General features: G+C 40.2%; 1 protein-coding gene across 1 annotated transcript in view; it reads right to left on the reverse strand.

Moving 5' to 3' along the window:
* The window catches only part of LOC119860512 (complement factor H-like), a 114,937-nt gene that overhangs the window by 38,623 nt on the left and 50,442 nt on the right, over nt 1-25,872 (reverse strand). The window contains exon 8 of the mRNA XM_043490677.1: nt 2,030-2,206. Coding sequence (XP_043346612.1) covers nt 2,030-2,206 — 177 coding nt within the window. The remainder of the gene's footprint in view (nt 1-2,029; nt 2,207-25,872) is intronic.

Consider the following 25,872-nt stretch of genomic DNA (forward strand, 5'->3'; position numbering starts at 1 on the left):
TACGGTGCTAATAAGCGATGGTCACATAAACACCACCCTATATCGGAAACCTACTGACCGCTATTCCTACCTACATGCCTCTAGCTTTCATCCAGATCATACCACTCGATCCATTGTCTACAGCCAAGCGCTACGATATAACCGCATTTGCTCCAACCCCTCAGACAGAGACAAACACCTACAAGATCTCTATCATGCATTCCTACAACTACAGTACCCACCTGCTGAAGTGAAGAAACAGATTGACAGAGCCAGAAGAGTACCCAGAAGTCACCTACTACAGGACAGGCCCAACAAAGAAAACAACAGAACGCCACTAGCCATCACCTTCAGCCCCCAACTAAAACCCCTCCAACGCATCATCAAGGATCTACAACCTATCCTGAAGGACGAGCCATCGCTCTCTCAGATCTTGGGAGACAGACCAGTCCTTGCTTACAGACAGCCCCCCAATCTGAAGCAAATACTCACCAGCAACCACACACCACACAACAGAACCACTAACCCAGGAACCTATCCTTGCAACAAAGCCCGTTGCCAACTCTGTCCACATATCTATTCAGGGGATACCATCATAGGGCCTAATCACATCAGCCACACCATCAGAGGCTCGTTCACCTGTGCATCTACCAATGTGATATATGCCATCATGTGCCAGCAATGCCCCTCTGCCATGTACATTGGCCAAACTGGACAGTCTCTACGTAAAAGAATGAATGGACACAAATCAGACGTCAAGAATTATAACATTCAAAAACCAGTTGGAGAACACTTCAATCTCTCTGGTCACTCGATCACAGACCTAAGAGTGGCTATACTTCAACAAAAAAGCTTCAAAAACAGACTCCAACGAGAGACTGCTGAATTGGAATTAATTTGCAAACTGGATACAATTAACTTAGGCTTGAATAGAGACTGGGAATGGATGAGTCATTACACAAAGTAAAACTATTTCCCCATGGTATTTCTCCCTCCCACCCCACCCCCCACTGTTCCTCTGATATTCTTGTTAACTGCTGGAATTAGCCTACCTGCTTGTCACCATGAAAGGTTTTCCTCCTTTCCCCCCCCTGCTGTTGGTGATGGCTTATCTTAAGTGATCACTCTCCTTACAGTGTGTATGATAAACCCATTGTTCCATGTTCTCTGTGTGTGTGTATATAAATCTCTCCTCTGTTTTTTCCACCAAATGCATCCGATGAAGTGAGCTGTAGCTCACGAAAGCTTATGCTCTAATAAATTTGTTAGTCTCTAAGGTGCCACAAGTACTCCTTTTCTTTTTGCGAATACAGACTAACACGGCTGCTACTCTGAAACCTATAGAAATGGGGGGATTGTTCTTGGCTGGAAATATGGGAAAATGAGGCACTCATCCAAAAAACGGCCTATTCCTTCATTATACACATTTTTTTATCCTGATTTGTTTTGAAGCTTCCCAGTTTGCTTTGTAGAGCCAGAACTGTCAGCAGCTTCAAGTTCATGTATTTCCACAGGCAGCCACCATAGAGGAGATTCTCATAGTCCTGGTAGCTATGCTGATTATGTTATAATTGTACCCTTCATTCTGTTTCACAGAGCGACCTCATCTTGAAACCTAATTATAAGTGAGTTCTTTCAGTCACAAAGGTGATACTAATAGACAGAATAACCAGGAGATAAGGTATCCTGGAATAAAAGGAATGCCCTAAACTTCACTTGGGCTGGGCTAATACTGTAAGTCATTATTTCATGAAAGTGGGAGATTTAGTTCTCCACCATTAAAACCATACTTCCCCTGGCCTGGAGAAAAGGGGAAGGGGATTAAGATACCTAAACTGATAACAATCAGAAGAAAGTTTTTTGAAATCTTTCTACTCTGGTGTTTTACATAAAATACATCTCCTTATGATTTAAATATAGATCAGACAATGGCAGTAAGTTCTTTTGTTTATGATGGTAACATCTTCCCAAATAATAGATTATAAAATAAGGAAAAACAGTTACAACTAAGGGAAAATCCAGTAAGGAGCCATGTGATTAAACTACTCACTGATGCATTCTGGAAAAGGACTCCATCCTTCTTCAAGACATTGTATCTCCCCTGTCTCATTTCCTTCTGGAGTCATGTAACCAATCTGACACCTATATGTTGCTTTTTCATTTAAATCAAACCTGTTCTTTGTTTCATAGAAATATCCATGAGGTACCTCTGTCCTTCCACATATTTCTAAGGCAGGGAAAAAATACATTACTTAAAGAAAAAAATACTGTTAATTAACACGTGTTTTATAAATGTAAGGTGACCATGAGGAGAAATGCACATGAAATTAAATGGAGTAATGCCATTTAAAAACTCCTTGAATAATTCACTTCATTTCTCCATATTGTTCTGACTTTATGGAGACCAGATGGGATGTCAGTAAGTATGGATAAAGGTCACCACACCATATTGCTTCCCAGCTCTCATAATTTCTGATAGTGTCTTGCAGAAGTCAAATTAAAAGTTGGCTAGAAGGAAATGAACATTTTGGTTTTGACACTAATAGCTCTTATTTTATAGCAATTCTTTTGTTTGTTTGTGGACAAGTAATTCTGCAAAGAAACTTTTGTATTGTTAATGTACTTGACAAATCAGAAGGGGCTTGTACATTTGTCATAAATATAAAGGGAAGGGTAAACACCTTTAAAATCCCTCCTGGCCAGAGGAAAAATCCTTTCACCTGTAAAGGGTTAAGAAGCTAGGATAACCTTGCTGGCACCTGACCACAATGACCAATGAGGAGACAGGATACTTTCAAAGTTAGAGGGAGGGAGAAACAGAGGGTCTGTGTCTGTCTGTGTGATGCTTTTGCCAGGGACAGAACAGGAATGGAGTCTTAAAACTTAGTAAGTAATCTAGCTAGATATGCATTAGATTATGATTTCTTTAAATGGCTGAGAAATTAGACTGTGCTGAATACAATGAATATTCTTTTCTTTGTATCTTTCTAGTAACTTAAGGTTTTGCCTAGAGGGAATCTCTATGTTTGAATCTAATTACCCTGTAAGGTATTTACCATCCTGATTTTACAGAGGTGATTCGTTTTATCTTTTCTTATATTAAAATTCTTCTTGTAAGAAATTGAATGCTTTTTTCATTGTTCTTAAGATCCAAGGGTTTGGGTCTGTGGTCATCTATGCAAATTCGTGAGGATTTTTATCAAGCCTTCCCCAGGTGGGGGGGGTGCAAGATTTTGGTGAGGATTTTGGGGGGGAAAGACATTTCCAAACAATGTTTTCCCAGTAAACCCGGATGTTTGGTGGTGGCAGTGGAAGTCCAAGGGCAAAGGGTAAAATAATTTGTACCTTGGGGAAGTTTTAACCTAAGCTGGTAAAAGTAAGCTTAGGAGGTTTTCATGCAGGTCCCCACATCTGTACCCTAGAGTTCATAGTGGGGAAGGAATCTTGACAACATTTAATTCAATTTAATTCAATTCAAAGGAACAGTGCTGTTAGCAGGGTATTATCCCTTAAAAGAATTCTCTCAGCTTTGGAATTAACTCTTTGCCTGAATTTTCTGACCTTCAGGATACATTACACAGCTCATCTGTTTTCCCAAGCAATTGACAAAAATAGAGATATGGAGGAAAGAAGGCTTTGAAGCAGAATGGATGATGTTTGTATGGCTCAATTTTCTTAAGGTATTGCTGACTAGAAGTACAACCTGTATTTGAAATTGTATATGTGATATCTTTATCGATTTCCAGGTCCCAGGGGCACTGGACAAATTGTCCCACAGAAGTAGGGGAGGCAGAAAGAAAAGGTAGGGCCATGGCTTTAACCCACTTTGAAACACCCAGAAGTGTTTGTCGGGCATAGTCAGAGGAACATGCTGTACCATCCTAACATGTATATACTACACTGTGGTAGGGCATCTGGGAGACAGTCTGGAGCTTACAGCCAAAATAGCCTGGGTTCAATCCAGAAGCACCCTGCCCTTCCCCTGGAGCTGGGCTATATAATCAGGGAAAGGAAGCTAAACAATGGAAAGGGGACCTGAAACCACACTGGCTACTATAGGTGGCAGGTCACTACCCTGACCAGAGCCCTAGAGACTTTTGTTTATTGGACTATACATTTGGTTGCTCTGACTCAAGTCTCTGAAGTCTCAAGGGCCTTATGAACTATATGAAGTGGTTCCTAAGGAATAGGAGCCAGCCTGCCTGCCTGCCTGCCTGCCTGTCTGCCTTCTAGAACACCAAGAAGCAGCAGGAAGTCTGATGGCCAGGGTCAGTTTGGAGACCGCCTTAGAGGACACTTTTTTTTGTTAGTTAGGTTTTGGCCTCCCACTTGATGGACCCTGTATAAATGGTGTAGTCAGCAGGGTTCCATGTGAGCCCCTTACCCTCAAGAAGGGCCATGGATGGAATACTCTGATTATTCCTTCAACATAACAGGCAGTGGGGGATTGGAGCTGGTGTTTCCTGGAGGCGCAGGATGCAGCCCAGCCATACCCACAGGACACACAGTTGGTGGATCATGAGAGGAATTGCCCATATCAAGAATCAGAGCTGGTTTCCCAGATCAGAATCCCAACAGCCTCAAAAAGAGATGCAAATAGTCACCCCACAACAGGAGGTGTTATGTGCAGAGCAGGAGCAGAACCACCAGCTTCAGACAGACATGGCCAGACTGCTCACCCAGCAAACTGCAGGGAGAAGATACCCGCCATAGTAAATCTCCCGAGCCTCACCCTGACCAAGCTGAGTGGTGATGATGACCCAGAGGCCTATTTGATCACTTCAGAGAAGGTCTGGGAAAGGAGTACTGGATAGTGTGACTTGCTTCTACCTCACCGGCAAGACACAAATGGCCTGTGAGTGACACAAGTAGCTGAGTGAGGCTAGGGCATAGTCATATACCACACTAAAGATGAGCATAAGGGACTGGCTTGGCATCTACTTGGAAATATAATCATCAGAGTTTGGGGAATGAACCATTTTCTGCCAGAGTGTACCCATGTGGTGTGGCCCAATGACTCCAAAATATGGTTGCCTAGTGGCTGATTCCAGAGACCGAGACGATGGAGGAACTATTGGAAGGTATTGTTCTGGAATAATATCTGCAGATCATCCAGCTGCAGTACAAACCTGGATCCAGCATTTCTGTCTGACATGTTTAGCAGTGGCCATGGAAATGACTGAGAGGTTCCAGAAGGCCAAATCACCCACAAATGGCATGGTCACCCACAAATGGCATGGCAGGCATGGTCAGGAACAGCAGCAGGAAATGGCACAGAAATGCTCACAGAGAGGGTCAGCTCAGAGCCACTGAAATTCTGGACTGAATCCCACCCATAACAGCAGAACAGACAAAGCCCCCACAAAACTCAAGTTGCCTGGAGCATACCACTCTTTGTCTAGGGAGGATGGGTGGTGTGTTATCACTGTAGGGATGAATGCTCCCTTATGAAGTGTGACTATCTGGGATGCTACTTTGATTAGTCTAGGGAAGTGAACAACCAATCCATAGGCCATCCCAGTACCTTATGTAACACAAACAAAAATAGGGCCAAACACTGTGGAGTGTTTGGTAGATTCAGACTGTGGGCAAACCAGTTCCAATACTACCTAGTTTCATTGTAGGCCTTAAATCATGGACATCCCATCCAGGTGTCACGTAGCCATGGTGCTAGTACACTGTCTGTTTGGTACACCTGCGCATCTACCAATGTGATATATGCCATCATGTGCCAGCAATGCCCCTCTGCCATGTACATTGGCCAAACTGGACAGTCTCTACGTAAAAGAATGAATGGACACAAATCAGACGTCAAGAATTATAACATTCAAAAACCAGTTGGAGAACACTTCAATCTCTCTGGTCACTCGATCACAGACCTAAGAGTGGCTATACTTCAACAAAAAAGCTTCAAAAACAGACTCCAACGAGAGACTGCTGAATTGGAATTAATTTGCAAACTGGATACAATTAACTTAGGCTTGAATAGAGACTGGGAATGGATGAGTCATTACACAAAGTAAAACTATTTCCCCATGGTATTTCTCCCTCCCACCCCACCCCCCACTGTTCCTCTGATATTCTTGTTAACTGCTGGAATTAGCCTACCTGCTTGTCACCATGAAAGGTTTTCCTCCTTCCCCCCCCTGCTGCTGGTGATGGCTCATCTTAAGTGATCACTCTCCTTACAGTGTGTATGATAAACCCATTGTTTCATGTTCTCTGTGTGTGTGTGTGTATATAAATCTCTCCTCTGCTTTTTCCACCAAATGCATCCGATGAAGTGAGCTGTAGCTCACGAAAGCTTATGCTCTAATAAATTTGTTAGTCTCTAAGGTGCCACACGTACTCCTTTTCTGTTTGGTACCCTGTTTATCTTGTTCACTGATCCTATGGCTCTGCACTAGCTCCATATGATGAAATGCCCATGTCAGTTCTGAGCAGTAGAACACTGTCCAGGAAAGGAACATCATAACACTGATTTCTGTTTGCTGACTGAGGAAGATGTAGGCACAATTATTGAGTGCACCAATGGATCTAGTCAGAGCGGGGAGATATGTGATGAGGTGTACTACCCCTTTAAGGGACAGTCTGGCGCTTACAACCAAGACAACCTGGGTGTAAACACGGGCTGCTACAGATTGCAGGCCCATTAGTCTTTAGGTCACTAGCCTGACTAGGGCCCTAGAGACTTTGCATATCTGACTATAAGTTTTGTTGCTTTGACTCAAGGCTCAGAGTTCTCAAGGGCCGTAAGAATGGGTTAAGCAGTTCCTCCCCAAGCTGACACCTAAGGGAAAGGGAGAATAAGCCAGCCTGCCTCCTAGAACAATAAGGAAGCACTAGGAATTCTGCCAGAAAAGGTCAGTTTGGAGGGTTGATTTTTTAAAGGGGACATACATTTTTGTTAGTTTGGTTTTGGCCTCTCCCTCCAGGATCCTATACACACGCACTCCTCCTGACTGATAGGGGGCTGGGGGAGGGATTGGGCTTCCTACAGTAAAACTGGGCCAGTTTTCCTCCACATCATCCCCAACACAGGCTAGTCACTAAATGCCATAAATTGGCTTAAGCAACGTTGCCTGTTGTTAAGATTGCTGGACACACTCCATTATAAGACCCTGTTTTCAGTTGCTTACAACTTTGTCAAACATTAATTGTTGCAGATAAAATTTTCTATGCTGGGTGTCACCTCAGTATGAATTGTTTTTGAAAATATCTGCTAACATGGTTCAGCCATTTATAAGAATGAGATGAGAAAAAAAAATTGTTTTGCTCATGTTAAAATAATCTTACAGCTGTTTTGTTAAGAAACTAAGGCACTTGGATGCTTTGGGGAAAAGACTTGCAACTTGACTGGAATGTCCACCTGGTATCAAAAATGTATCTTACTTCTCGTCCAGAATATTCACTCAAATTTGGCAAGTTATAAGTTTACGTAAATCTCTGAAATTTCAAATGCCCAGTACAGAACTGTTACAATTTGACAGCTAAATTCTTTGAAGATCCTGTCCACGCTGAGCATATTCTAGGGTTGCAGGGGCTGAGCAGGACTTCACTGCTATTGTTTTTCCTAGCTTCTAGGGGCCATAATGGTTCTGGACATCAAAACCGAGACCACTGAAATTGTCTCTCCTGCACGCTCATTCCCCACAGTGATGGTGCCCAGTCAGCCTGGAGAAGGAGAAGCAAATAGAATGACTGAAATGCAGTGGGGTGAAGAGCACTGATGAGCAGAGCCAACCTGTAAGGATGGAGCTAAGAAGAATCAGGAGAGGCTCTGGGGTGGGGATAAGGAGCAATAAATATGGGCTGCAGGAAGAGCATTGATATTAATAATAATTTGTATTATGCCCACAAATATATTTGGCTGGTCACAGAAGACAAAGAAATACTTAGTACTTGTCCCAAGAACTTTACAATTGAAATATTAGACATGACACAACAAGGGGAGGGGCATGACAAACAGCAGAGAGGGTCTGGATGAGGAAGGCCGAGGGTCACAACAACATGATCTTACAGTTACTCAGGTCAAGAATAAACATTCTCATGATAAGTCATCTGCTAGAATTGGTATTATAACACTTGCTTATAGAAATCAAAGGATTTATTGGGACACTGCAAGTAGTAACTCCAGCACAAACAGGCAGAGCTAAAACTCCTTCCTAATGCCCTGATCAGATATAACAACATATTAAAAACAAAAACAAAAAAGCAACAACTTTGCACTAAGATAAAGATACAGCACCACCCTATGGTGGAGGTTCTAGCTATACTAATCACTACACTATTTTTATATTTCTCTTAAGCAGAACATGTTTAGTTTGAAGTACTTTAGCCAGGAGCCTGAAAGAACAAAAATGCTGCTTACTGTTCAAGATACATCTTGGAGTAGGCATCCAGTTATTCTTTGTGCATGTAACTTTTGCTTGCTGATTTTCGGGGACATATTCATGATCACACACATACGAAATTTCATCACCTTCTTTGTAGTATTTCTGCCATAGAATTAGGAATCTACCATTTGACAACCAAATGGGAGAACACTTTTCTAAAGGAAAAAGGTTTAGTATAGTTAGCAGTTGGACAGCAAGTATTTAAACTGGGGTGGGAGGGAATGAGATCCTTTGGCTTTCCACTTTCTGTCAAGCCTACCATTCTGTGCACCAGATATTCTCCACTTCAGATCCCTCATTAAAATTCACCTCTTTCACTGTCACTTCCGATGTCATTCTGACCACCAATGTCTCTAAACCTACTGATTTTGTACTGGAACAGCTATGCTGTGCATTATGTTGGCCTGAATTTGACTGTAAACTCTTTGGGGAACAGGTTTCAGAGTAGCAGCCGTGTTAGTCTGTATTCGCAAAAAGAAAAGGAGTACTTGTGGCACCTTAGAGACTAACAAATTTATTAGAGCATAAGCTTTCATGAGCTACAGCTCACTTCATCGGATGCATTTGGTGGAAAAAACAGAGGACTTAATGCATCCGATGAAGTGAGCTGTAGCTCACGAAAGCTTATGCTCTAATAAATTTGTTAGTCTCTAAGGTGCCACAAGTACTCCTTTTCTTTTTTAGAATTGTCTGTGATGAGTAGTAGGGAAAACAGGGATGGAGACTCTATGAGGGGCCAGGGAGCAGGGCTGGCCAAATAGTAAGACATTTATGCATGCTCCATGGAAAAAAAATCTTCATAGCAGATGGAGAAAACTTGGGTGTAGGTTAGAGATTTCTCCAGCTGGAACGCAAAGTTTTCCAAAATCTTTAGAAAGAGTGGATCTGGCTTTGTAAAAAGCTTTGTGCACAAGCCTGGGAAATCGTAGATATTGGCTAAAGACTTTATGGAACAGCTGTGATGCTTTTAGGTCTCTCAGACACCCCTGGTCTACGCCCAACCTCTGAATTACTTTCCAGCCCAGAGCCAATTCTCCAGGTACTAAGTGTGTTCCCTATACATACCAGTTCCCAGAATATGCTGAGGAATAGATCTGGACAGGGAACCATTTTCCTATTTCACATTAAGACAAAACCTGAGACCTTTTGAAATTTTTCATAAAAAATATGAGAGAGAGATGATCATCCCAGAAGAGCCAAGTGGTAGGGCACTTACATAGTAAGTGAGAGACCAAGGTTAAGTCCCTGCTTTGCCATTCTCCCACATCCCAGCTAAGTGACCTAATTGCTGCCCTCATCACTGATTATAAGCCACTGGTAAAACTACTGGGTTCAAAGGTGATGCACTTCTGGGATGGCCACACCTCATAACCAAAGAGCAAATTAGCCCTTACTATTTCAGGAAAATGGAGTTATCCATGGAAAATGGTTGTTTTCTATGGGGGCTATGAGTAGTAATAGCAAAATGAACAGCAAAAGATGCCAGTGGAATTACATGAGCAGCACCAAAGAGTAGTAAAAATGAAAAGGAGTGGCCAGAAGTTATTTTAGGTGGCTGACTTTAGTTCAAGATATAGAAAGGAAAAGTAGCCAGCATGACTCCTGCAACAGCCATTGAAACATACCAGAAATGGTACTATGTCACCCATGAAAGGGGGCTATGAAGACTGTCAGTGGCTGCACATTGACGTTGCAGAAAAATAAGCAAATTTATTTAGTTGTGGCTGATGCTTATTCTCGGTGGCCAGAGTTGGTGCACATGACAACAATCTCTTCCTTTTGCCATCAGAGTTTACCTACAAAGCTCTTTTCAGATAATGGTCCATAATTTATTTCTGAGGATTTTCACACATTTCTATGGAAAAATGTATGGAAGCATATTAGGTTGGCTACCTATCACCCAGCATCAAATGGATTGGCTGAGTGTTTTGTGCAGATATTGAAACAAGCATTAGACCAAAATAATGGGGGACACAGTGCGTTGCAAATTTCATGTTCTCATATAGGTCTAGCTCAGTCTGCCTGCTGAGTTTTTTAAGACTTTAGTTAGGTACTACATTTGATTAACTTAGATCAGACTTACTAAGAATACTCGATGAAAGACAGCAAACAGTCAAAAACCCACAATGTAAACCTGCCAGGTTTGTCTGCATAGGACAAGAGTGTTGGTACAAAATCACAGGGGATGAAGTGGGAAAAAGGTGTGGTAAAGCAGATATTGGGACCAGTGATATGTTTGGTAGAGGTAAAAGAGGAGACAATGAAGAGGCACACTGATTGACTGTTACCAGATACAAGCTCAGCATGGTTATAGGATGTGGCCTCTCAAGTTACTAAAGAAGGTTGTACATTTTGTTGGCCAGAGGAAATAGTGCTGCTAGAAGGTAATGGCCGAAAGAGAAGGAGAATGAGCACGCTCTTTCTGTGCATGATCCATAAGGAACAGGACAAAGATCAGGTGTCACTCCTTCCTGGCGGTTACCACTGGCCTCAGTGAAATCGCAGACCTCCCATATGGTTACATTTATGAAATTTTTTACTGTGTTTGTTTTAATTGAGGAATTCACAGCAGAGGAGTGTGCTGTTTTGAAAACTGTATTAAAGTATATAAGTATATTAAAGTATACAAGCACCTTCTGCATAAAACTATGACAGTAAGATCCATGTGGACTTGATCAGTGTTTTCCTGATCCTGCTTGCAGGCTGGGGGGCTCCACAGGGAAGCATGCAATCTGGGTCTAGTAGCAGTTAGGCTGTAAAGAGGCAGCTTGCAGTAAAATAAGGTGAATTGTGCCTTCCTGCCTTGGGGACCAGCCTGCTTTCTCTCTGTGTTTTTGGTTTTGTATCTTAAAATTTTGATCACTAAGAAATAAAGTAATCTTATTATGCAACCTTCCCAAAAGGATATTTTGTGTGTTTATCTAACTTCTCTGTTTGTATGCCATGAGTAACAAGGCTACTAAAGATTTTTTCATGTCCCTGGATTAAGAGTCTTGACTGGGAGATGTAAGAGCCAGACTACAAAAGCATTGTTAAACAGTCTCCCCACTCCTCCCATCCTGGTTCCTTCAAATGCTGATGATACTCTACAGATTTATTAGTGTTTCATTCTACAATAGTATTTTTAAGAAAAAAATCAAATTTACATTTACTTACTAAGACATTTTGGCATTGGGTCCCAGCCATCTGCAGTACATCTGATTAGATTCCAGGTGCTCTCACTCTTAGTTACATAACCATCAAGACATCTGTAGAAAATTGTCACCCCTAAACGTACTGGAAAGTCTTTTTTGCTGTGGTTTTTGTAATAGCCAGTTAATCTGCCATTTTCTATATGTGGGTAGTCACAGAGTTTCACTTTAAAAGAAAGTTTTGAACATATATATATATATTACAGCGTACATGAAAGAAAAATTCACTGTTATATTCACTCATCAGTTCTCTCCTCGGTTTTAGTACTTTGCTATTTGAATGTTACATTAACTGGAGTCATGAGTTTAGGACATATACAATCTGATGATCTGGATTATTTTACTTCTCACCTCCATAAGCTTTTCCTTATGGACAGCTTTAGAAATTACTGCATAACAGCTTGTTATACACAGACTCCAGGAAGGATTACCCTGTTCCTTGGAAACTCATTGGAAGAGGTGGGAGGAGGGGAAAGCTCTGCAAGATTCCACTCACAATTCACTCAGATTGTTCAATTGGTGCATGCGTTACCGCTTTCACCTGGTGAGCAGGGGATCCTGCCCCCAGAACACACATATTGTGAGGGATCTCCTCATGGTACACGACCATCCACAAGTGGGCAAGATGGTACCTTGTAGGTGAGTAATTTCTCTCCACACTGAACAAGCTCAGTGTTTACCACAAAATCTGTAGTCTCATTATCAGAGGGTTAATTTATAATGACACTGTTGGGCTTCAAAATTTCTTACACCTCCTCCTGTTTCAGACAGCTTTAATTTATCGTTAAATATCAAGGGCCAAATTCCTCAATTTTTACTTAGTCCCTACTCAACAAAACTCTCATTGCAGCCACAGGGATTTTACCTGAGGAAAGATTAGGTAAACATTTGAGAAAAAACTTCATGATTTAGCACAGGAAGAACCACCTGGAAAAAACTGTAACAGTTCAGAATAAATGAAGGTACCAAATCTGAGGGCACAAAACTAGGGCTGTGGTGTATATGACTGACTAAGAGTCCAAATATGTCCCATAGAGTTTCTTACCATTCATACTATACTGGTATTGTGCCTGGTATGCTACCATTTTGATAGGTAAAATGCAGAGATACAAATCTTCCCTGTCGTAGGGTTAATCCTAACACATTCGCCAAGTCAGTCATACTGCATATGTTCATTGCACAGTTGTTTACAACTATCTGATACCACACCATGTTGTTTTCACAGGGACTTTTTCCAAGACATTCAAAGTAAGCTTTGCAAAAGGGAAAAGTCCTGCAAGTGTGAATCTTTCATTTCTGTTTACTGCAGAAGTGAGGCCTCTAGCTTCTTTTTATTTAAATATTTTTACACTGAAAATGATACACATTATATAATCATTGGGATTTTGATAGCTGTTTTAATGTGTTTAAAAACTTACAAATACATCTTGGAATAGGTAACCAGCCATTCTTTGTACATTCTGAAGTCTTTTCCATGTTGTCCGTTTCAAAGTGAAATCCACGATTACAGTCTACTCTGATTACATCCTCTTCTCTGAACACTCTCTTTTGGGGCTGGAAGGTTCCATTGGTCACTAATGGGGGATCACATGTAATTTCTATACAGAAATAGACAAATAAGTTGAAATGGAAACAGGACTTTAGGCCATAAATCCCCTTCAGTTAAGATTCTTTATATCCATCTTTTTTATTACCTCTCAACATTGCAGTATACCAGCACTTTCTGCATCAAACTGTGAAAGTGAGATCCCTGAGCACTTAATGAAGTCTATAGCTCTTCTCCTGTGTCTGCTGCTGGGAGGATCTGCTTAGGGTAATTTTATTTTATTTTATTGTGTAGGGAGCAGGTAGTTATTGTTATAAGTATCATTCTGATTAGGGTGGGAAAACTTTATCAAAAAGGCAAGTCTTGCAGTGAGACCTAAAACTGGACAGACATAATTTTTGTTATGTCACATGGAAATTCCTCCTATAGCTGGAGCTGGATCTCCTTCACCAAAAATGCCTTATATCTGGCTCACACACACATTTTCTCCTAAGCTTGGTGATTGGCATTGTCCCAAAGAAGTGCAAGTCTTGGCACATCATAAATGGAGATGTGATTTCCAATGTAGGTGGGTCCTGATCTACTAATGGCTTTGTATAATGACAGGTTTCAGAGTAGCAGCCGTGTTAGTCTGTATTCGCAAAAAGAAAAGGAGTACTTGTGGCACCTTAGAGACTAACAAATTTATTAGAGCATAAGCTTTCGTGAGCTACAGCTCACTTCATCGAATGCATCCGATGAAGTGAGCTGTAGCTCACGAAAGCTTATGCTCTAATAAATTTGTTAGTCTCTAAGGTGCCACAAGTACTCCTTTTCTTTTTGCTAATGGCTTTGTGTTCATGATCAGAAGAACCTCTCCATAACATGTGGATTCTGGGGGAAGAACCCCCCAACCGCTCATTCCAGGTGGAAGTTCTACTCCTTGCCCTAATGAGATTGGCTGGGTAAATTATGGGTGGCCTTGGCAGGATTAACCCTGAGGTGAGAAATGCAGAACATAATCCTTAGTGCTCAGATGAGACAGGGGTCCTACAAACAAGACTTCTTCACTACACAACCCTGATTCATCCTCAGAGCCACTCGATTTTAATAGTTAGGTTTCAAATAGACCCTCCTTTCTCTGCACCACATTCAAATAGCCCTTAAATACTCAGGAACTGCCCAGTCTCCTGGAAAGTCATCCCTCCAAGACATATTTTGCTATAGGACATCATGGTAATGGCCAAGTCAGGTCTGGTGTTAGAAATTAAAGCACCCACTCATTCTATAGGGCCCATTGCACTATCACTAAGTATATGAAAAGTACCTATCCCCATGGTACCTATAAATCAGGCCCACAAGCCAGAGCATTTTCTTCAATCCATATAACAGTGACCCTGGCAACGATACAGAACAATTTCTAAACGAACCAGAATACAATGACTACAATTACAATTCATGTAGTGTGGCATAAATAAGAGACATCTGAGTACATGAGTGAATTTTACCTGCTGTCTTGATTATAGCAGTGCTACTTATAGAAATATTGGGTCTGCTCACCTGTGTCTGCACTTTGAACTCTGCAGTGTTTTGGGGAATGCGCTCAGCCCCGCTGCATCAGGCAGTAAATTACCTGCATGGATAGTCTCCAGAACTTTGTAAAAATGAGAGTGAATATCTTACCGTCCTCCTTCAAAGATTTTCATTCACTCTCTTGTTAATGACTTTGTCCTGTTTAGTGTATATTCAACTGTTTCACCTTGTAAAGTGGTGAACACTTTACAACACTATCAAATAATGTGAAGTTGTATATATGAGAGTTTGCTGTAACAGCACTTGACTATGTACAGTATTGAGCATATTTAATATCACCCCACACCAGGGAAGAGTTAAGCTAAAGTGTTGTTGAATATTTAAATTCATTTTGTATCTTACCTTGGCCCTGAGCACAGAAAGCCCAGAGAAGCTGAATGACGAAACAACTCAGCAAAGTCATTCTGGTGGTTGACCAAGTAAACCCAGCACTTGTAATGGCTGACGTTGAGTTCTGCTCCTCTCTGGATTCTGTCGTCAGCAACTGCTTTTAAAGATTGATCTTGCTTTCTAACCCCTCCCTGTAGTTCTGTCTATCATCTCTCTTTCAACATCAAGGTACGAGATAGCATATGTAAACTCCACCGGGAATACAGTTCAAGGGTTTTTTTTTCCAATATCCTCTTTCATTACATGACATTTCTCCCCACACAGCGTGATCTGGGAAATACTTGTACAAAGTACTAAGACATCTACTACTGGGAGTTCAAACAAATTCCTCATGTGTAAATATCAGATAAATTGAGGTTGCTTAAGCTATATTTTTAGTCTGCAGAAACTTTCACTATGCATTCCCCAGGTTGGTTTTCATCTCTATTACTACATTCTTTTTTTTTCTGCTTTCCAAAATGGTCTATTAATTGTTCAACACAAATTTTCATGCTACATTCTGCTAACCTAAGATGTAGAGTTTCTGTGGATCTGAAGGGACCTATAGTTTTGAAATGCTGGAAAGGGAGTTCATGATTTATTCATATGTTTAAAGAGGGGTTCCTGGCTACGGGAAGTTTGAGAACCATGTGCACAAGAAGCATTTGTTGGAATCTTCAAAAATTCCTATTTGTAAAAATGAATGGGGGTTTTCATCAGTTTTTACAAACCACCTTTTTTCTTTCTTCAGAAAGAAGAAATACACCATGCACTATGGAAGACCATTAAATTGATATCCCATCATGTCTGACTGTTTCATTTGGCACATGTATTTCAAAAAAATGTGTCCAGTTGAAAGACTTTAGTTGCTGAAGTTGTTCCAAACTAAACATTTTATTTGAAATTACAGCTTTGTCAACTTTTCTGATTTGCCAAAGTTTTTCAAAATTTTTAGATTCACTTTCACTTGATTTTTTCTTTCATTATTCCAGAATTTTGGAACTCCCAGTGAACCAAACAAATCAGTTCTTCATGAACTGATTCTATCATGTCGGACTATTTCATCTGGCACATGCTCTTCAAACAAAAAACCAATGAGACTCAATGAAAGAATTGGACCTTCAATATTAGAAACCTTGGATCTCATCCCATTTCTGCCAAATTTGACCTTTTTCAAATTCCCACTTACCTGCAAAGAAAAAGAAGAGTGGTGAAGCTCACAACATCATGAACATGATGTAGTACAAGAGGAGACAAACACATTGGCTAATCAGACCAATGCCTCTTCCACAAGGCTACAAGGGGATTTTTGGGGGAGGGCATTCACTCAGGACTTTCCCAGTCATATGCTCTCTGGCAAAAAGACATCAATCTACCAGTCTGAGCCTGTGTATTGTACTGTCAGACCAGAAACCACTTACTCCACAGAACTGAACTAAAAAGCTAATATTTTTATTTATGCATTTTCAAAGCCAAGTGCAGAGTATAAGCTGAGTGCAGTGAGAGTTCAGGGACACGAGTTTTGTGTAGATCCCCTCCACCATTTGTTTTGAACCAGTGCACACAGAAGCATTATAAGCACCTATTATTTTAGAAAGCAGAGTATTTTTCTGGGAGTCTTGGAAATCCTTTTATGAAATTACCCCAAATTTGCACCACTTGCTCTAGTCCTACACTTGAAATATCACAGCAATTTTCAAGGCAAACTCCCTGCCCTATGATTTTACAGAACTTTAAAATATTGTCTATAAACCAAAACTCTGCTGCAAGCTTAGGTAGGCGCTGCCTTATAAACAATGTTCAGAAAGGCGCAGATGTTCTGTTTTACTAAACTGCCAAAATCAGCAGATGGTCGGAACTTGATGGTTACCTGTTCTGTTCATTCCCTCTGAGGCACCTGGCATTGGCCACTGTCAGAAGACAGGATACTGGGCTAGATGGACCTATGGTCTGACCCAGTATGGTCATTCTTAAGTTCTTATGTTTTTTGATAGTTACCCTGAATGTCTGGAACACCCTCCCTTCTTCTTTATGAAATTCCCCAGGATCTCCTGACCCCAGAATACAGTTCCTGTCTCTCTTGCTGTATGACCAACCCCTTCTCTTACACACATAAGTTTTAAATTAACAAGTTGCTGGGACCCTCTCTCTCTGAAGGTGGCACGATATTCTGGATGTATTTGTATAGCCCCCTTTCCCCTGATCAAAGGTAACAGGATAAGGGTGCAGCCGGGCTGGCAGATGCAGGAGACAGAACCATGAAGGGATATCTACACTAGAGTTTTTACCTCAAATTAATCGAGTACCAATTAATTCAAGCTAGTTAACATTTTGTAAAGGCTACGTTGGACTCTCCTCAAACATTTGTCCCAGAATACTAACATGGTTTGCCCTAGGCTGATCCTTCTGGTTAACCACAAACATTTGGGAACTGCCCAAATCACCCTTTACATTCGCATTAAATCCCTTGAGTTAACCATCAGTCAATTAAATGGAGGTAAAAAAACTCTAATGAAGCCAATTCCTGAGACACAGCATTTCACCAGTGGAGGCTGGTATTGTGCAAATGTGAGCGTTTATCAAACATTGATCAGAAGGTCATTGGCCAAACAGACACTTTGAATTCTGGCGTGAAGCAGCCCTGAATGTGGTAAATCATGTTTTGAAAGAATCCCCCTTGTATGCCAAAGGCTAAGGAAAGAAACATTGTTATCATGGCGTAACTTATCCTGGTGTTTTGAGTGGAGTCAGGATATGGCCAACCAACTACCACCTACAAATGTTACTGTTGTCCGCAGTGTTTCCAATGGACACCTCTGCACAATGTCTGGCAGAGCCTGGCCTGGTAACTCTGTTCTTCAGCAAAACATCTCAATGACTATTTATTTGGAGACTTATTGAGTAATACAAAGAGCTTAAACATATTGGTTCAACCCGTAAAATACAAATTTATTTTCAAGGAATGAACAGAAACAATACAAATAGGTGCAAAAATTAAATGAATGCAATAGTAAGGGTGAAATTTCCATTGCCCATGATTTAGGAAATGCAGAAGTACTGTGATGGTTCCCCTAGAGAACTAATTCATATGTATGCACTGAGAGTGGAAGAATAACAGCAGCTGCAGCAAGGTGGACAGGTGAATCCTGGCAGGAGAAACACTCTGTGAGAAAGGGCGTGGGCAGAAATAGCAGTATATAGGATGTCTAATGACTGGGATAAAGCATATATCTATTCCGTTTTTGCAGTATGCATGTGTCCCTGTTTTGTGGCTTATTTGGGACAGACCCACAATTTTCCTGCACTCTGGCCAAAGAATCCCATCAGTGCTCACTTATTTTCTATCCCCATCTGATGGCTAGGAAATTCACCTCAGGGACAGCACTGATTTAATTTCTAATTGACTGTCAAAAGAGGAGCAAAGAATTGAGAATTTATTCACAAACCACATACAGTTCACAACTGCAGAAATTCTCTGGAGATTTCAGTTCATTTTTGTGTAGTCCTTTCATAATATTTTAAGATTTCTTTTCAGTTTATTTGTTTATGTGTTTAACACATAGAACAATGTTTTCCATTCAATTCTGTTAAATGACTGTCTAGTTTGTAGTTACAGCTCTTAAAAAAAACCATTTTCTTTCCACAACAGCCAGCCATCAATAGTGATGGAGGAACGAGCTAAAACACCAAATATTTTCCTGAACTAAACTTTCTGGTTTGCAAATATCACAAGATCAAGATTTCAAATGATTCTTAGTTTTGACCAGGTGGGAAATGTTGCTGTTTCTACCATCCAAGAGAGAAAACTAGAGAGTGCAAAGGCACATAATTTCATTTTAAAGTTAAAAAGAGGTACTGGTTTGGTTTGAGTTTTGGGTGAAGATTTAGGTCCTTCCTTAGAGTTACAAAACCTATTTGCACATCCTATGTTGCTTCAAATTTGTTATAGGAATGTATATTTTGATCAAAGACATAAACAAGCATGTGAACTGACAAGATGAATCCAAGCACAAATGATGCCAAAGAATAGGAGATAATGTGTAAATATTACAAATAACTGGTTAATGGCCTCAATGATCCTGAGGTTCCGGTTAAAATTATCTGTTTGAGGCTTCTTATTTTCATTAATCTTGAGTAACTGTCAGATAAAGAGAATAACAGAAAGTAACAAGTTAGCGCTAAGTGTACAATTTAATCTAATAATAGAAATAACAGTGCGATGATCCAGGTCATCATATTTCTTTCCATCACATGGGGATTCTACCAATCAAAACTTACTAGCTTTACAAATAGAGAAAAAGTTAACGTAGCAATCTGCATGGAACCCAGAAGGATGGTCATGGGTTGCAGAAGAGAAGAGTTCGAAGAAGGGCTCCAGACACTTAGCCTTTGTGTGTAGATGACTTGCATTGTTATGCTGCAGTTGGAGCAACTCTGTAAAAAGTGGCTTTACTAAAGAGCTAGGTTATTTTCAGTAAGAATAGAGTCCTCTCATTTTATTACTAGCAATCAGCGAATGAACCAAACATATCACATGGTAGGGCGCGAGGAGAGAGAGCACATGTGTGGGCCTAATGGACACTGATACCGAAGATCTCCAATCAGCAGTGCAGGGATGCAGGCACACTTACAGTGGAGCACCCATAGGGACCCTACTCAAAGAAGAATACTAGGTTAGCAAGTACATTTTCAATCTGATATGTTTAGTATACGGAGTTGGGTTTTGACATTTGTTAAGCAAGACAAGACACAAATGCAACTTATTGCTACACCTTGGAGGAGGCAACCAGCCATTCTTTGTGCATTCAGCTGTATTTTGTCCATTCTGAATATGAAATCCATGATTACACGTAATTATAATGACATCACCATCCCTATACATGTTCCTTTGAGGTCTGAATCTACCATTATCCACTCTTGGAGGATCACATACAATTTCTAACGAGAATGAGACAGACAAATTTTATAAATGAAAATAGGCCAGTAAGCTGTACAATCCATCATCAATTATTGTGATTTATCTCTGAATAAAACATATGCAAATTGCATAGGAGGGAACCTACTGTGCTCCTCTACTTTTATGTAATGCTGTTTAAGAAGTTGCCAAATAGAATGTGGATGAACTGATTTTTAATTGAGCAATACGCATGCCAGAGCTGGTCAAAAATTTTCAGTCAAAACTGTTGCTTTTAAACGAGAAATGATCTTTTTTCTAAACCAAATACTTTCACAGAAAAGTTTGGGTAGCTTGGTTTGAGATTTTTGTTTTGAATTTTTCTAGTTTTTCATAAAAATTGGATATTTAAAATCATGTTTTTTCTACTCCCGTTTTTTTCTTTTTATTAGTAAATACAATAGAATGAATGGTGTCAAAGTCTTTTACCACCACTTTTTCTTTTTTCCATCTTTGGCTTTTCTACTCTGTAACTATTCCAAAGTTGGAGAAGTTTTCAAAATTTACAGAGTGGAAAAAGGAAAACGAGATAGGAAATCGCAGACACTATTCATACACTATTTTCAGTAAGATGCCAAAAAAAAAGAAAAAAAAATTAGGAGGGTGGATAGGAAAGGAAAACATTCAAAATTTTGAAATTAAAGTGTATATACTTTGTGAACAAAATGAAAAATTGCTCTATTTCAAACCCTGCAAAATGGTAAAACCATCAGATGTCAACACTTTTCACAAAATTGCTTCTCCATTTTTCATCCAGCTCTGGCAGATTTGCTGCGTCAGGGCTGGTACCATAGAAATTAAAAGGACGTTACAAATTTGTAGTTACAAATTGTTATACCCAGCGGGTGATTATACCATCTCTAGTTCTCCCAGCACTTTCATACCCAATAGCAACAAACCAAGCTCCAGGCACAAATTCAGTTTTCCCATTATAGACCCAAGTTGTGCTGTCAAGAAAGGCCTGAGCAGCTCTGACCGCTGTTTCTGAGAAGGCTTCTGAGTAATGCCCTTAAATATTCTGTGAATGGATTCAGTAACATCTGAAATAGCCTTAAATATACCTAGTTACAGACAATAACTCATTTTTATGAAATGTAATCAGCTTAACCGAGCTGCCATCTGGAAGGCTTTAACCTCTGCATTGTAGTGATCAGAGCAAAGAAGCAGCTCTTTCACGTTCACTTATTCCTATCATTGCAGAGTGCCATCTACTGAAAGCAGGATATTTGAGATACCCACTAGAGTCCGTCTCTACCTACCTTTGTATTCTGGATAGACAATTGGATTTCCATGGCACTGCACCATAAGATTGAGATAAATTTGTTGCAAGTGCATATCCTGGTTTGCAGCGAAGCTCAAGAAAATCATTACATTTTAAGTACACCCATTGCAGTATGTTCTCATTTGCTGTCCCATTCAACTCTACCATCCGGTTTTCATTTCTTTCACTGAAATAGCACATGGCTTTAAAACAAGAAAAAGAAGCCTTGGTAACCCCCCACACCCTCAGGTAAGCACATTAAAGTAATGTGTTTACACAGGTGATGAGATTTGTTCAGTGAATCTCTAAATAAACCTCAAAGCCTAAGAAAGCAGTATCTTTTTTACCTAAACAGAGTGGTGCTTTTGTCCAATTCCCATTGTCACAAAAAGATCTGTTCTGTCCTTCCATTGCATAAAATTTTTGGCATTTAAATTCTACAAAGGAGCCAGATGTGTGTCCTTTTTCCAAGAATGTAGTTGTGTCTCCATTCTCAATAGTAGGTGGACGGCTACAGTTTTTTCCTGTTTCTAAAGGGAAAAAATGACAATTATAATAATCTTATGCAAAAATAGTTATGATGTAATTTTTTGGCTTTAGTACAGCATGTGGAAAATGGCTCGTTGTCCAATGTTAGGGAAACCATTTGTAGAAATCTCATGTGGCTGAGCTAGGCACAATGACCAAAATACTAAGGGCCTTATCCTCAGCTGGTGTAGATTAGTGTTTCTATGTCAATTTATACCAGCTGAGGAAGGGGCTCTGAATTTCTTGCGTTTTATTCACTTAATTCAGACACTAATTTTTATATGTAACATATTTAGTTGTATATCTCATATTTCGTATCTGCCTTTCTCTTTCACACTCTCGATTATACATATTTGTATTACCTACAAAACACCATCAAAATCGATGTTAAAAGATTATTAAGATTGCAAAGTTAAGCATTCAAAATACGCATATGCAATACATTAAAAACTTTACTAGCATGATCACACACTATTTTTCCCACAAGACCCCTGCCACATTCATTGCACAGGCTAGCCGGTGCTCACTGAATGAGATGACTATTCAATATTTCTTTTCATCCTCATCTTTCTATGACCAGCCCATTGCCTTATTGGCCTCATTACTCACAAAAGCTAAAGGCAGGAGGAAGGCACTATGCAGGCCATCCCAAACAAGTGCCACTAAATGCGAAGCTGCACAGTGTTTTCAGTTGTTAGAAGCAGTCCCAGGGAAATGGGTAAGTGGGCAAATGGCAGGGGATGCTGTCCAAAGCACACGCTTATCACATGACTCTGCAGTTTAGCACATGGTCATCAAAACCACTATATATTTTCTATATATACACAACAAAACTAAGTTAAAAGACCTTTAGGACTACTATGTGAAGCATCCTAAAAGTTAGGAAATTCCAAAATTAAGGCTGCCTGTATAACCTTAACTTTGCCCCCTGTGTGTATACATTATGACTGGCCTTTAATGCATAATCATACTGTATTTTTTCTAGAGCAACCCGGCCTCATTCAGAGTGAAAGCTGAACAATGACTGAAGCAGCTGTTTAATACTAATTTTTGCTCACAGTGTTCAATGTGAGCTCTGTTTCATTCACTACACATTCTGCAGTGGTCTTGCGCAACCCAACTCATGAAGTAAAAAAACCTTCTCATTCACCATCTAATCTGCTCACTGAAGGAGAAATTCATCCCTGCACAGAGAAGCAGCTCAAGGTCTATGCACCATTTATGCCCTACCTTGTGCTGGTCCTCTGAACAGCAATGAATTCACCCTGAATGAGGCAAGAGCCCTGTGGAAAATACAGTATACCATCATTTAAGTGATGCCTATAGAGGGTGATGCCTCATGAGTGATTATCTCTAATGGCAGGGGAAGGTATTACATTCTGTCTTATTATATGTATGTGTATATATATATATATATATATATATATATATACACCTCTATATTAACATTTAGAAATACCTCTTTTATTTTCCTTGTCAGCAATGTCAATTTTATATTTGTAGCGAGAAATACATTTTAATCTATATCTTGATGAAGATAATGGGTCTGATACTCCACTATCTTGCATCTTACAAAACACTTTCTACCCTGCAGAGAGAGAATAAAAAAAAAGAATGGCCATGTTTTGCAGTCACTCACTACAAAGCAAGTAAATGGCTGCACAAGATGAAGGACACTGAAAACTAAGGCACTATCATTTTCATTTTTTCTGGTTTTTCATTAGCACCGCGTAGCCTCAGCAACTGGAGACCAAAAATCTGCTTCTGTCTAATGGCCGAAGACATGCACAGTTGATTCAGAGTGACCACACACTGGAATTTATGTGCAGTGAAGGATATACCCTCACAACTCCTTCAGTCAGGAAGTACGTTAATGGGCACATGGACTTGACTTCATGTATCTCTGGTAAATCTGCATCGTATTTTGATAAATCAGTTTCTCAGTTTTATTTGATCTCTTGTGTACAGTCAATTAGGTTCATGTATTGTGCTGTGTGTTCTGGACTGTGACACCTGTGACACCTGAACTATTCTGTCTTACAGCTAGAAATGGCAGAAATATCATGTGGCTTTTCTTACTTTTGTTTTGAGAAAAAGACTCTTTTTTTGAGGCCTGGATGCTTGAAAAATTTTTATTCTACATTTGAAAAACTACCTGAAAATCCCCCTTCGATTAATTATAAAGTTGCTGTCAGGAATAACTATTGCTCATGAAAACTTAGAAGAGAGGAGTGTGTCAAAACAATATTTATAATTGAATTCTGTCTGAATAAAATAGTGTCGTAAGTATGCACAGTACTTTACAGAGCTCAAACAAGGACAAGGTCCTTCTCCAAAGAGCTTACAGTCAAATTCAGACCATCACAATGCACAGGATAGCAGTTCTGGTACCAGGACTGTAGGCTCAGAGACATTGGAGGTTAAAATGATGTAGAAAGTAACAGTGAAAGAAGTGAATTCTAAGGAGGGGGTCTGAAGTAGAGGATCCTTTTTGCACAGAGTGGGCGGCTTTCCCACTGTAGGGAGTATATTGATAGGAGGCGCAAAGCCACAAGAAGCTCACACTCCAATCACAATATAATTGCCAATCACACCTTCCTGGCACTCATGACTCATGCAGGTGGGCGAGAAAGGGTTAAAAAACAATTCGGGGGTTAGAATTTTGGTCTTGAGCCTCGTTCTTTGCTCCCAGGCTCTAAGGGGCATGGGGGGCTGTGGAGCCAGCATGCTTAGCTTTTGGTTAGGATCTTGGCAGGAGGGAGCAACTTGTGTTTCTCTGTAGCAAATCTTCAGACTCTGAGTCCGAGTCAGTGATAAGTGGGTGAATAATGACTTAGCATGAAGCCTTAGGGCTTGGGATGAAACCCTGGTGCCATGGAAGTCAATGGCAAAACTCCTATTGACTTCTACGGGGTTAAGTTTTCACCTTTTTGGTAGCAGCTGATGAGTTGGGAATGGAATTGCTTCAAGAACAGTCAGAGGATTCTTTAATGAAAAAAATGTCCAGTTGCTAGATGCACTTAACATTTTTGCCTTTAGGAAAGTGTTCTGTCAGTCATTTGGAAGATGGTAAATTTATATGTAACTATGCGAAAACCTACCAAAAAGGTGATGACATTTCATGTGTGCGAGCTCATTAATATAGTCCTGAAAATCTGCACACCAAAGTTGTATGCACAAAGAATGACTCGTCGCCTTCTCCAAGATGCATCCATAACAGTAAGCAGCATTTATGTTCTATTGTGTTCCTGTTTAAAACCTCTAGACATGTTATTATCTTGGTCTGCCTAAGATAAACACCAAAATACCAATTCTAGCAGGTGACTCGTCGTGGCAATGTACATTTCTGACGTGAGCAACTGTGAGATCATATTGCTGTGATATTCGCTCTTCCTCACCCAGTCTGTCCCTGCTGTTTGTCACCCCCACTCATTGTGTCGTATCTAATACAGTAACTCCTCGCTTAAAGTTGTAGTTATGTTCCTGAAAAATGAGATTGTCATAAACATATAGCTAAGGGTAGCCTAGAATTCCTCCTTACCTGTAAGGGGTTAAGAAGCTCAATTAACCTGGTTGCCACCTGACCAAAAGGACCAATGGGGAAAGAAGATACTTTTAAATATGGGAATGGAGGAAGGCGTTGTTTGTGCTCTTTGTTTGTGTGTTCTCTGGGGAAAGCAGAGAAGCATCATGTCAGAAAACTCCTTCTCCTAAAATCATCTTAAAATGAGTCTCAATATTGCAAAAAGAGTAAGTAAATAATGCAAGGTGTGTTAGATTATCTTTTGTTTTAGCTTGTGAATTTTCCCTGTGCTAAGCGGGAGGTTTATCCCTGTTCTTTTTTTTTTTTTTCTTTTCGGTAACTTTGAAGTTTTGCCTAGAGGGAAATCCTCTGTGTTTTGAATCTGATTACCCTGTGAAGTTACCTTTCATCCTGATTTTACAGAGGTGCTTCTTTTACTTTTTTTCCCCTTTATAATAATGTTCTGTTTTTTTAAGAATCTGGTTTACCTATTTGGTTGGTATATTATTCTCAAGCCTCCCCAGGAGAGGGAGTGAAGGGGCTTGGAGGGATA

This window comes from Dermochelys coriacea, chromosome 8 (genome assembly GCF_009764565.3).
Source record: "Dermochelys coriacea isolate rDerCor1 chromosome 8, rDerCor1.pri.v4, whole genome shotgun sequence".
Lineage (NCBI taxonomy): Eukaryota > Metazoa > Chordata > Testudines > Dermochelyidae > Dermochelys > Dermochelys coriacea.